This window comes from Otolemur garnettii, unplaced genomic scaffold (genome assembly GCF_000181295.1).
Source record: "Otolemur garnettii isolate 467f Iridium unplaced genomic scaffold, OtoGar3 scaffold00011, whole genome shotgun sequence".
Taxonomy (NCBI): Eukaryota; Metazoa; Chordata; class Mammalia; order Primates; family Galagidae; genus Otolemur; species Otolemur garnettii.
In genome coordinates, this window is record NW_003852406.1 from 19,892,381 (window position 1) to 19,905,781 (window position 13,401).

A 13,401-nucleotide genomic window follows, 5' to 3' on the forward strand; every position below is an offset into this window, starting at 1 on the left:
TGAGTGGCCGAAAGGGACCATCTTTGCAAACATCTTAAAACAACCCAAGTCATTTATTCACATTTTAACAGAACATGATCTGTAATGAATGATTAAGTAAAACCTTTTGTGTTAAATTATGATGTTAATAATGATTCTGTCTCCTGTAATTTATTATAAATTCTCAAATGCTTCGGGTTTGATTTTGATAGAATGCAACAACAACAGAGTTTATGTGATGACTTTATTTTTAGAACTCCTTCTTTGAAGGCGCACATTTCCCCGCTACTGCTGCTACTGTAATTATGTACAAAACCAATCACTCATTAGAGTTAGGATACATTATCTTCTAGACAGATGAGGCTAAATAAGCAACACATTAATAATTCAGAGAGCAGTTCATTATGCGTGTGGATGCCTGCTTCCTAACTGAAAGAAGAACCTCATCAGCCTCTGCCAACCCTTAAACAATAGTTCTGTGTTATTGCAGCCACATTCGAGTTTACGCTTGTTAAACTGCTACTTGGATTATTTTATCAAACATTCATTTATTTGTGGTCCCTTACTGCCGACAACAGATTTTGGAAGCTCCTTTTTTAAGTTAATGATTTGAGCAATGGGTGTTATTAATTCTCAGAATATTATAAACATGATTAATTTTCAGGCAGAGATTTATTACATAAGGATTTCAACTATGTCAACTGAAATGCATCACTGTCAAAACAAGTATCATGGCGAAAATAGAATATGCTCCACACTTCAAGTGCTGGTGCTCAGAACTAAATCAATTTAAATTGTGGCTGAAATAAAATTATATTCTCCAGTGAAAAGGAGTATTTCAAGCTTCCTTTATTTGGCTCAAAGCATTCTTGTTAGATTGTGATTTAGAAAGGTAGTTTAATAAGACTAGATTTCTACCAGTAATCTTTTGTCTTTAATTTTTTCTTTTTTACTGGAAAAGGCTAACCTCTGAAATCCCCACACATGCCAGATGTGGCCGGTGGTAATTTGTAGGGAAGAGCAATGTTCTGGGTGGTCCTGAGAAATCTTGAATTCTGATCTCTATGATGTCATCACTCTCATTTGTAAAATAAGGGAGGGCAAAATAATCCCCAAGGTCTCTTGAGGAATTTGGTCTTGCGGGGGACTATAGAAAAGTGTTCTAAGGCTTGTCCAGGCAGCCTTCTGTGTTGTGGAGGGCAGAAGAAAGGGATATCTCCCATAAGGGGACACAGGAAGGACCCATCGCTTGGTATTGCAACCTTCCCTTAAAAGGTCTTTTTCTTGCAGAATCTTTGAGAAAGAGGTAATATTGTTGTAAAAGGTCCTCATCAGCCATTACTGTAGCCATCAGTTGGTTTCCACGACAACCAACTACAAGTAAATTCAGCAGGTGATCACGCAACACTTACTCTCTGCCAGGATCTCTGTTAAACACAGAGGGCATGAGGATGAGTAGCAGGCCAGGTGCATGGCCCACACCTACAATTCTAGCACCATAGGGGGGCCAAGGCTGGAGGATGGTTTTAGATCGGAAGTTCAAGAGCAACCTGAGCAAGAATGACACCTTATCTCTACGAAAAATAGAAAAATTAACCTGGCATCAAGGCACATGCCTATAGTCCCAGCTACTTGGGAGGTGGAGGCAGGAGGATCACTTGAGCTCAGCAGTTTGAGGTTATAGTGAGCTATGATAACACCACTGCACTGTTACCAGGGTGACAGAGTGAGACTCTACCTCAAAAAAAAAAATAAAATGCGTAGCAGATTGCTCCAAGTTTATCAAAGTGCACAGGTAGGTCACCAGATAAATATAATGCATGTATTAATATGATAATAACATGCAAATGCATGGAGCCTTTACTAAACCCCAGCTACTTTACTAAGAGCTTTACATGAATCTTTTTACAGTCCAACATATTAGGCATTTGCCTAATATTGTAAAAGGTCCTCATCAGATGTTACTGTAGCCATCAGTTGGTTTCCACAACAACTGATGTTGTTGTGTTCATTTTTAGAGAAGACTGAGGTTTAGAGCTGTTAAGCAACTTGTTAAAGGTCACTAGGCAAGCAAGTGGTGCTGCCGGGATTTAACCTCCACCTGCGTGTTCAATCACAGGGCTGTCCAGCTTGCTTTTCACTGGCTCAGAGTTGATGATCTGGCTCCAGAGTAGAGCTGGAGCTCATTCCTGAAGAAATCTTTTGGTGAGGACATAGAGAAAGCTCTTCTTCCAAAGGGGGATTCATTTCCCCATGTGATGAGGCTGTTTCCAGGCATACTGCCTTTATCCATGGGCTTCTCATGTGCTCTGCGCTCAGCCAAGACTCAGAAGCGCTGAATGGCAGGATGGTCATGGAGGACGCGTGGACTATTTAAAGAACTATAAGCCAAAAAGAAAGAAAGAAAGAAAGAAAGACAGAAAGAAAGAAAGAAGTATAAGCAGATATGGTATGGGTTTCCTAGATGGCACCAATTTCCAGATAAATAACAAAAAGTATGAAAAAGATGATATCACTTATACTGTGAACCATGTAGAAAAGCTTGACTGTGTTTTTCTAGAAGTAAACAGTTCATACACTAAAAATATGCATGAAATATGTATTTGCAAAATTTGTCCTCAAAATCAAATTTTATCATACATTTCTTTTTTTTTTGAGGTACGTAATATACTCACACAGTTTATTTTATTTTTATTTATTTATTTATTTATTTTTGGAGATAGAGTCTCAAGCTCTCGCCCTGGGTAGAATGTCGTGATGTCATAGCTCACAGCATCTTCCAACTATTGGGCTCAAGCGATCCTCTTGTCCCAGTTTTTCTATTTTTAGTAGAGATGGGGGGGTCTCACTTTTGCTCAGGCTGGTCTTGAACTCATGAGCTCAAGCAATCCACACGCCTCAGCCTCCCAGAGTGCTAGGATTACAGGTGTGAGCCACCGTGCCCGACCTCAAGTCACTCTCCGATAAAAAGTCTCATTGGTTGGGTGGTTCAGTTTTGATATTAAATAATTGACTTTATTTGCAGAACTATATTATGTGGTCATAATTGCTGAAATTTATTGAGTGTTCACTGTGAGCCAGACCCTGTTTCAGGGTCTTGATACGCTCCTCTAACCCTTCCTTCTGGACTGTTCTGTCACCCATGCTACAGGATGGATATAAGACAACACAACATGAGCAACCGTTTTTTCCTGTAGAAACTGTGAAATTGGTTAAGTCTTTTACAAAGTAGGTGTATCTTGTATGTCCATCATTATTAGCATTATCATAACACACTTGTTTAGTATTAAATATGTGCCAGGAATTTCACCAAACTTCTGGGGTACAAAGACATTTAACAAAGATTCTGTCCTCAAGGAGTTGAAAAACAGGGAGTCTGGCATTGAACTAGACAGCACAAGGGAAACCCTAAGGCCTCATCTGAGTGACAGACCCTCAACCTGCTGCTGGAGTTCTCTGGAAAGATGACTGTGGACTGTCAGGGGCCGGGGATCCTTTACTAAGAACATAGAACTTGTTCATACCTTAAGGTCTAGGGCAGTCAACAGGCAGCAAGGAGTGGGAGACCTCCCCCAGCAAACAGAACAGAGCCCAAAGAGAGTCTGTGGTCTGTTAGGAGAAGGCAGCAAACTGGAGCAGAGAGTCCAGAAAAGGGGTGCAGGAAAGGTGGCTGGAGTAGTGCCCTGAGCAGGCTTGGCACATCTGCCCATCAAGTCAAGGTCTGGATTTCAACGTCAGGCAAGAAAAAGACACTAAAGACTTCTGAGGAGGAGAATGACATTGACCAAGCTGGGTTTGGGAAAAATGATCCATCTGGTGATGCTCAGAATCCCAGGAGACAGGGACATCAGCAAGGGAAGGAACAGCTGGGAAATTGCATTTATTGTAGGGTCTAAATTCCTTTCAAAAGAACAGTAACTAGCCAGGTGCAGTGGCTCAGGCCTATAATCCTAGCACTCTGGGAGGCCAAGATGGGTGTATCAGCTGAACTCAGGAGTTCGAGACCAGCCTGAGCAAGAGCAAGAACCCTGTCTCTACTAAAAAGTAGAATAACTATCTAGGCATTGTGGTTTGGACTAGGATAGTTATGGAAAAGAAGAGGCAGCTGGGGGGCATGAAACAATTATCCTGGTTCTTTCAGATTCTTTACGAATCGCCATCCAAGGTCTGGGAGGAGAGGGAGCTACAGTCTGCATCCACAGAGAAGAAACCTCAGGGTGGCCTGTCCTTACTTGTGCAGTACCCATGTACTCCAGGGCAGTGAACTCTTCTGCTGTGCTCTGGAGCCAAGACACACAGCATGGAGCTGATCCTGCTACCAGATGCCTGCCCACCTCTGTTGCTGGCTGGGGCCTGGTCTTGGTTTTGCTTGTTAGTGTACTATGGCAGCATAAGACAAGTTAGGAAGACAAAAATAACCTTGGAATTATCTTGTGAATTCATGGCAATTACCACGCAATTACATGCTCAATAACCACAGTGGAATTCCAAAGTATTTACAGTTCACATCCATGTGCAAAAGCTTAGGCTTCGGGGCCTTCACTGCAAAGGCAGGAGCGTGGCAAGGCTGACATGGCAGGGCAAGCAGGCCTGGTGGCCTTCACCTTCCAGGCTGACTAACCAGCTAAGCTAGAACTTCTCTTAGCTGGTTCTTGCTGCCTCACCAATTATTCCTGCTTAGTTCACCAGAGACACACTGTCCTCCAGGGGCCAAGATCTAGAGTGATTGCCCTGAATTGTCCTTCTTTAGGGATGGTATCACTGTCCTCTGTGCCTTATAAATCACCTGCTTATGCCCCAAAGCTTTTACAGAGTGGAAGTCCCTTGAACTATATCCTTTGAAGAGTTTCCTTAAGTCAGAGGGGAATGCTGTCCACCTGATTGTCTATGTCACGTGATCATTGCTTTATTCATTCGGTAAACTCTGAATGCTTGTTCAGTGACAGCATCATGCCCAGCCTGGAGATGCAGAAAGCAAACAGTGCCTGCCCTTGGTGATGGAAGGGACACTGCCGGGGGAACAACTTATGATGGGTTAGGGTGATCAAGTACAGTCGTGAGGCATATGAGAGTGAGATAAATTTTCTCTTATTAAAAAAAAAAATCCCAGTGGCTACAAATGGGGCACACTCAAGAGGCATCAGCCTATGGGGCCTACCACGCCCATGGATGTGGCCTCTGCTCACATATGGGAAGAGGAGCCTCAATCACTGCTACTAGTGACATGACCCTCAGAGACAGCCCTTGATATGAATGTTGAAGAAAAAGACACCACATGGGGGGAAGTATGTCATAAAAAGTAGCCATGAAATCTGACTTTGTGGATTTGTATGCTGAGAGAGAGAGGCAGAGAGGAGAGGACGTCCATTCCCTGCAGCCTCAGTCCTCCCCGTGTAAGCTCAGAGACAGAGAGGGGCCCAAGGCCTAATGAGCATCAGGTCACTTAGGCCTTCACAGCCAGCTGTGGACCAGCAGAATGTCCTTTTCCTACTCCTGTTCCAAGTTGCCAAGTTTCTGAGGGTCCCCAAAGTTCAAGAGCTGAGCCAGGCGCCTTCATCTTCTTGCCCTAATGCTGGCCATGGCCCTATAAGCAGTTCTCCAAATTTCCTGCTTTTCAAAGAGAAACACAGCTGATCATCAAAGGCAGGCATCCTCAAACTACAGCCTGCAGGCCACATGTGGCCTGCCCAGGACATTTATTCGGCCTGCCAGGTGTTTTTGCCACCGCTGCCTGTCCTGCTAAGCAGCCAACTCATCCGGGGCCCGCAGTCCGGCCCTCCAATGGTCTGAGGGACAGTGAACTGGCCCCCTGTTTAAAAAGTTTGAGGACCCCTGATCAAAGGCATAAATATCTCAACTCACAAAGAACATGCTGCAAAAACTTCCAGGAGCTAATACTTCATTTTGTACATATTAAAATTGAAATGTTTTTAGGAAGTGTATAATCAAAATATTTTTGGCCTACCAGAATCAATCTCTCACTGATGGGCGACTCTCACTGATGGGCAAGTAAGATGAGGACTAGCAGTTTCCTAAACAAAACAAGTGGTTAGTGTCAAACTTCTACCACTGGCACCTCGGGGAGGTGGGCTACGCTTACTGACTTGCTTCCAAACAATATAGTATGGGCAGGAGGGAAGCGTCCTTACTGGGGAGAACCCCATAAAGTCTCTGCTAAGGTAGCCAGGGTGACGAAGGTTAACACCGTTAGTGCTAAGTCACGCGGATATCGTGTGAGATGATGAGCACGGCAGTTTCCCTCCATGCTCTTCCTCTCAGAATCACACTACCACTGTCTAGTCATGAGAAAAACATCAGACAAACCCCAGCTGAGAGACATTTTACAAAATACCTGAACAGTACTCCTCAAAATGGTTACGATCATCAAAAACGGGGAAAGACTGAGAAACTGTCACAGCCTGGGGAAACCTAAGAAGATAGGACAACTAAACAACAAGAAAATATCTTGGGTGGGATCCTGAACAAAAGCGAGAGCAAGTGAAAGAGGGAATTAAGGACAAAGTAATGATGTCCAAATAAAGCAAGCGTGGGCTCGCATTGATACAGAGGTGGCAATGTGGCTCCGTGGCTATGACAGGCATACCACGGCGATGTAAGATGTTAACAGTAGATGCGAGTGTGGGGATGTGGAGACTCTCTGAATTATCTTTGCAACTTTTCAGTCAATCTATAGTTATTCTAAAATTAAAAGCTCATTGGAAGTATTTGTATAAAAACCTAACATTCCGTTATGCTATTTTCCAGACATCAGCAACCAGTCGCTATGCGGTGATGACCACCCAGCTGAAGCACAACAATCTCTCGCTGGTTTTCCACTATGTTTTTCTGCAGATGTGTAGGGCCCACGGCATCGGCTATGACCTGGAGGTATGAAGGGTCACAGTTAGCCAGGACCAGACCAAATGCATGCCTGTGGGTGATCTAGGTAGCTAGTAATTTGGTGCCCCTTCATCAGCTATTCTTGAAATATCCATCAGTCATCTATCTAGAGGAAAACTGTGTGCTGCTTGGCAAAGAGCAGAAAGGACTCACGGGCGGCAGCAGTTGGTCCTGAGAAGTTCAGCTCTGTCCCTGACTTGCACACCCACCTTGGTAAAACAAACACCATGCAGCTCGCCAGACTCAGGAGGCATTTTGGGGACCATTTCTTGATCCTAAACCATGCCCTGAACATTCTGACCCTAGCCCAGCTACTGAACAGTCAATCTCCTCTTTCTTAGTCTGCTCTGGCTGCTATAACAAAATAGCACTGCCTAGGTGGCTCAAACTACAGAAATTTCTTTCTCACGGTCTGGAAGCTGGGATGTCCAGGATCAAGGCTCTGGAAAATTTGGTTCCTGGTAGGGGCTCAGTCCCTGGCTTCTAGTTGGCTGTCCTCTTGCCTGCTATGTCCTCACATGGTAGAGTGATCTCTGGTGTCTCTTTTACAAGAGCTAGTTCAGCTGGTGCAGTGGCATGCACCTGCACTCCCAGATACGTGGGAGGCTGAAGCCGGAGGATTACTTGAAGCCAGGGGTTTGAGACCCACCTGCTGGGCAACATAGGGAGCCCCCATCTCTTAAAAAAAAACAAAACACCAGCAATTCTATGAATCAGAACACCACCCTTATAATCTCATTTAACCTTAATCACCTCTTTAAAGACTCTATCTCCAATATTTTCACATGGGAGTTAGGACACGATTTAGTCCATGGCATATGCCTACCTACATATAGTAATTTGGGGGAGGGGAAGGAGTTCTGAAAATAAAAGCTTTCTCCATGTTGGGTCTATTTCCAATGGTATTTGGGGCCTCTGCCCAGATGTTGCATCTTCGTATAGCTGGATGGGGCAAGTATGATGTAATGTCTCCCACCTGGAATATGAATAGAACCTCCACTTTGGGCCTAGAGACTCATGTTACTCTGGAAAAATAGCTTCGTGTTTTCCCACTTTGATTCCGATTTTCATTTCTCTGACATTCAGGGTCTTGAAACGACCTTGAGTGACTTTGTGCGCTCTTACTTGTGGAAGACCCGTCCCCATCATATCAAACATGTTAAAATAGATTCACCTCCCATGTTAAATACAATGTAAATATAATGACATAAGAATGAGCAGTAGCCAAATGATAACTGTTTTGATTTGTAGATATCAAATTTTACATTTATTAAGTTATATTTTTCATACTTGAGAATCCATATACTTTTCAGGGATCAAATATTTTTATAGGCCTGTGGAAGCATGCAGACTTTAAGCATGGGGGCCAGTAGTGACGAGAATGGTCTGGCTGACACATGGCAGTCCCCACCACGCTGCCAGGCCACTGTCAGGGTGCACAAGGCCCTTTGGTTAGATTGATTCATGCTGTTTGCAGACACATGTAATGGAGCTCATAATCCCTTGCAAATTACATTAAAATTGATAAAACAGAGAAAGAACAAAAAGCCAGATTGAACTGATTTGCGTCTGCTGCACATAATCCCTTTGGAATTAAATAGTTTTTAGCCCAAAACCTATTAGACTGATATTTTTCCATGTACCAGACAGTGGCTGAGTCTAACTCTAGCTTTATTCAAGTCTTTTTATTTTATGTTCTTCTAAAATATCAGGGTATAACAAGCTCTGTGAGTAGGTTTGTTTGGCAGGGAAAGTCTCCTGCTGAAAAGAAAATGTGCTTGGTCACTTTCTGTTGCCTGAAATTATTATTAGAGAGTTATTTCTTGGCCTTAAAGCTCTGTATTTGAGTGAAATTCTAGTATCCCTGAGAAAAGTAAAGCACCAAACTTTATTTATACTTTTATTTCTGAGTTGATCAGAGCCCTTTCTAAAGGCAGATTCTAGTAGGGGAAACAGATTGCTATGGCCCAGGGGAAGCAGGTGGATGGAGCAGAGGAAGGGGCTTCACTGAAGGTCAAGGAGCTCCCTGCAGAGAGCTAAAGAAGAGGCAGACAGAGGCGCTGAAGACATAGCAGTTTCACAGACTTGCCTCCGGGTCACCCCACTAAACAGCTTAGAAAGGATGAAAGATGAAATGGGAGGAAAAGAGAAATACAGACCAGGGACAAAGAGTGATGGAATAATACGAAGACAGAAAAGGTAACAGCAGGAAAGAGAGAGGATAAAATGCAGAGACTAGAAGAATCCATTTAAAAGGAAGGAGGGGGTTATCAGGGAAAACAAGAGTAAATAATAAATACAAGTACAAGAAGAGAGAGAGAAGAAAAAGTGGAGTCATACAAATCTGAGGTGAGAAGAGTCTCACAAATACTTGAAAGTCTTAGAAATCATCCTTGCCTTATTTTGCCTGAGATGTGCCCTCATCTTTTCAGAGCCTGGGTCCATCCCTGGTCAGGACTCTCCACTTACTCTCTTAACTGCCTTTTCTGGGGGAGGCACGTGGTTCACGTGGTTCACGTTGTTTATGGACCACCTACAGAGCGCTGGCCACCAAGCTGGCTGAGCATTTTTACTTCATTATCTCCTATATTCTTTATGTCTGTCCTGTAAGAAGGTATTATTTCCCCCATATCACAGTGAGGGCATTGGGCTTAAAGATTTTAAGCATCTTCCCAAGGTCACACAGCCATTTTGTGGAAATGACATTTGAACCCATAATGTCCACAAAGTCAAGCATTATTCTTTCTCTTATACCAGGGTGCCCACTATGAGCCTTTTTCCTCCTAAGACTTTTTCCCACTGTCTGTATTTCTAACATATTATTACCAACCCAATCAAGAATTCTGGAATCCATTTCAAATGAAATGTCTCATCAGGTCCCTTTTACACGTTCTTCAGCTGGAGAAGCTTAAGCTTGTCTTCATAGCCCCTACGGCTAGCTCTACAAAGGAGGAAAAACACACTTAACAATGAACTTCCCTAAAATGTTAATTGTCTCTTTGAGTTATGCTGAGCCTAAAAAGATCATGTACTCAAATTCTAGCATAACCTCCACTAGCTGCTCCCACTCTTGGTTGAATTGAACAGGGATGCTCTTTCCAGTGGAAGAAACGTTAATAATACGTCATCGTCAATGCTACCGAAAGAAGAATCCTCAAAAGTCAACATTGTCATAGCGTTCTTCTACACAACACCGTTTTCCTTCCTATTATCACAGAATTTCAAATATTGTTCTTGTCCAAAGTCTCAGGGAAAAAAATAAAAGGACATGAGATCACTCTATGGGTTTATTTTTCCTTGATGAATATCGGAAGGGAGCAGTGCTGAGTTTGTAAGTGACTTGGTGGGTTTCATTCCTGAGATTTCTGTAATGCTGCAGAATGCCCCCACTGATTTCCTAATGAAATGAAGTGGTAATGAAAGCCATATGGAGAAAGGCATCCTGTTTACTGCCTGCAACAATGTGGGGCAGGGCTGGTCTCGCACAAAGCAGGCAGCGTGCCCTGGTCCTGAGTAGCTCCACACTGGCCAGCAGTCATTTCCTCCAGCCAGGGTATTGCCAAGGTGGGATTTATCAGGGCTACTCACAGATATTCTGATTCTCCTCCTTCCAGGCACATAACAGAATTATACTTCCTCAGCCATCCCTCTAAATTTAGGCATAGCCAAGTATTTTGGCCAGTGAAATATGGGCAGAAGCGATCTGTGTCCTTTCTATGCCGAAGACTTTAGGAGCCGCTTCCTGGGTTGCCATATGCTTTTTCCTGCCTTGGAAATCATGGGAGCACTTTGAGACAGAGCCTCCTTCAGCCAGGGTCCCCAAGTGATCAGAGACCTGTGCCAATCCATGTGGGAAACGGAGCCAAAGCAAGAACTATAACTTTTGTTGTTATAAACAACCAAGAATTGGTTTTCATAAATTACTATAGCATAACCCAGCCTACTTGGTTGATATTGAAATTAATATCAAAAAGAAAATTGAAAAGGCATTTACACAACAAAAGCCAATTAAAACAGCCTTACAATAAGGGTCAAATTACAGATTAGACTGTAAAATGTTATTAAAACATCTGAGTTAAGGTATTTTAGAGTAAGGATCCAAAAAAATTATGGCATCTAATCAATATTTTTATTTAGGCAGAATCTCTTAGGAAAAAGGGTATAAAGACCTATAGGCTTAAGATACCTGAAATTAAGAAAAAGAGAGAAGCATAGACACAGAAAAACAAAGAAATATGAAAAATCTAAGAAATATATGTAGAACAGAATTGCACATGTAGCTGTGTGCAATTAAAAACCTGCTCAGTTCCTGAGAGAGCTTAAGAGAAATATCAGTCTGAGGTGGGGCACAATGGCTCTCACCTATAATCCTAGCACTCTGGGAGGCAGAGGCAGGTGGATTGCTTGAGCTCAAGAGTTGGAGACCAGCCTGAGGAAGAGCAAGACCCCATCTCTAAAAAAAAATAGCCAGTGTCATGGTAAGCACCTGTAATCCCAGGTACCTGAGAAGCTGAAGCAAGAGGATGGCTTGGGCCCAAGAGTTTGAGGTTGCTGTAAGCTATGATGCCACTGCATTCTACCAAGGGCAACAAAGTGAGGCTCTGTCAGAAAGAAAAAAAAAGAAAGAAAGAAAGATCAGTCTGGATTAAAAGAGTCTGTTATTGATCACGATGTAAAATAACCCATGGGTCCTCAACTATCTACAGGCAGAAAATAGATGAGAAAAATTTTGGCTCGGCGCCTATAGCTCAACCGGCTAAGGCGCCAGCCACATACACCTAAGGTGGCGGGTTCGAATCCCCAGCCCAGACCCGCCAAAACAACAATGACGGCTGCAACCAAAAAAAAATAGCCGGGCGTTGTGGCGGGCGCCTGTGGTCCCAGCTACTTGGGAGGCGGAGGCAGGAGACTCGCTTGAGCCCAGGAGTTGGAGGTTGCTGTGAGCTGTGATGCCAGAGCACTCTGCCCAGGGGTACAGCTTGAGGCTCCGTCTCAAAAAAAAAAAAAAAAAGAAAAATTTTGAATTGCTAAGGAAGGTGAAATCTCTAATGCCTACTCCAGACATGGCCAGCGATAATTATGGAAAAGGAATAAAATGCCAGAAGGCAGAGCTAAGGGCCACAAAGAAGAAAGCCTAAGAGAGCCTCATCAAGCCAGTGGAATCAGGACTAATCAAGGAGCATTTCCCACCTGAAGGATAGGGACCCTTGAAACATCTGCCCAGTGGATTTTGGAATTGCTACAGACCCCTGTCTTCTGATTGGCTGCCATTCTTTCCCTTTTCTAATGGAGCACTTACACAGTCCCCATTCCACTAGTGTTTGAGTGATGTGGGCTGAGCAGATAATTTGTTTTTTCCTTTTTGGTTTATGGCTTTTCATATCAACAGAACCAGACCTGATCTCAAGATATGCCATGGGTCACCCATAGTTATTTATGGTATTTAGTATTTTTCAGTAGCATTTCATACATTGTGAAAGACTTTTTTTGTTTCATTCTTGCAATAACTTTGAAAGGTAGATATTCTTGTTCTGATTTAGTAGATGAGGAAGCTGAGGCTTAAAATAAATCACTTTGCAAGTTCCCAGAGCAAAAAAGTATTTATTGTGGTGCTTTCTAATACCTAGCTTGAAAAGAATTTTACACAAGAGTAAAATTTTAAATATGGTTGAAGGGGTGAGGGAAGATGGATAAATACAAATAAAAAGATCTATACCTAAGATGCTACCTGAGAAAACAGGACTGAGTAGGGTACAGCAACCGGGAAGCTGACAGCATATTGTCCAGGGAGAGACTGGGAGACACAGATAGATAGGAGTTGCCTCAGGAAAATGTTGCTTACAGGTTTACTTTGTGAGCCGCTTGGAGACTCTCAGATCTCTCACATGTAAAATAAAATAGTGAATTGTTTTATGGGGTGCTAAGGGAAAATACATTTGTATAAGCCTTTTACTTCTGTTATCCCCTCTGGATGGAGGCTAAGAAGACTCATGGTCACCTTTCTTGAAGAGTTATAAATGTCCTCCCAAATCTAGACTTCTCATTCTGGCCATGGTACAGGAGTTTGCATCTAGCCAACTCTCTCACCAAAAAACAATTATAAAAGCTGCACAAATATATATAAAACAACTATCTGAAGAAGTGCTTAAGGAGCTATAATCCTTAAGAGAACAGACGCATATAAGGTGACGCCCATAGTCATCCAGGTTTTTTTCTTTGAGGTCATTTCCATATTGTGTTAGCGAATAGACTGAAACAAAAGCCATAATCTCTCTGTCTCCATAAGGAGACAGAGACAGAGCTCAGAACTTTCAAACTGTTTGGGATTTAAAAGCCAAAATCATAGGTTAAAAGTGATCAAAGAGACGGCTCAGTGCCTGTGGCTCAAGTGGCTAAGGCGCCAGCCACATACACCTAAGGTGGCAGGTTTGAATCCAGCCCGGACCTGCCAAACAACAATGACAGCTGCAACCAAAATATAGCCAGACGTTGTGGCGGACGCCTGTGGTCCCAGCTACTTGG

General features: G+C 43.0%; 1 protein-coding gene across 1 annotated transcript in view; it reads left to right on the forward strand.

Moving 5' to 3' along the window:
- The window catches only part of IQCH (IQ motif containing H), a 171,257-nt gene that overhangs the window by 142,165 nt on the left and 15,691 nt on the right, over positions 1–13,401 (forward strand). Inside the window, exon 13 of the mRNA XM_023510007.1 lies at positions 6,745–6,867. Within this exon, the coding sequence (XP_023365775.1) occupies positions 6,745–6,867 (123 nt within the window). The remainder of the gene's footprint in view (positions 1–6,744; positions 6,868–13,401) is intronic.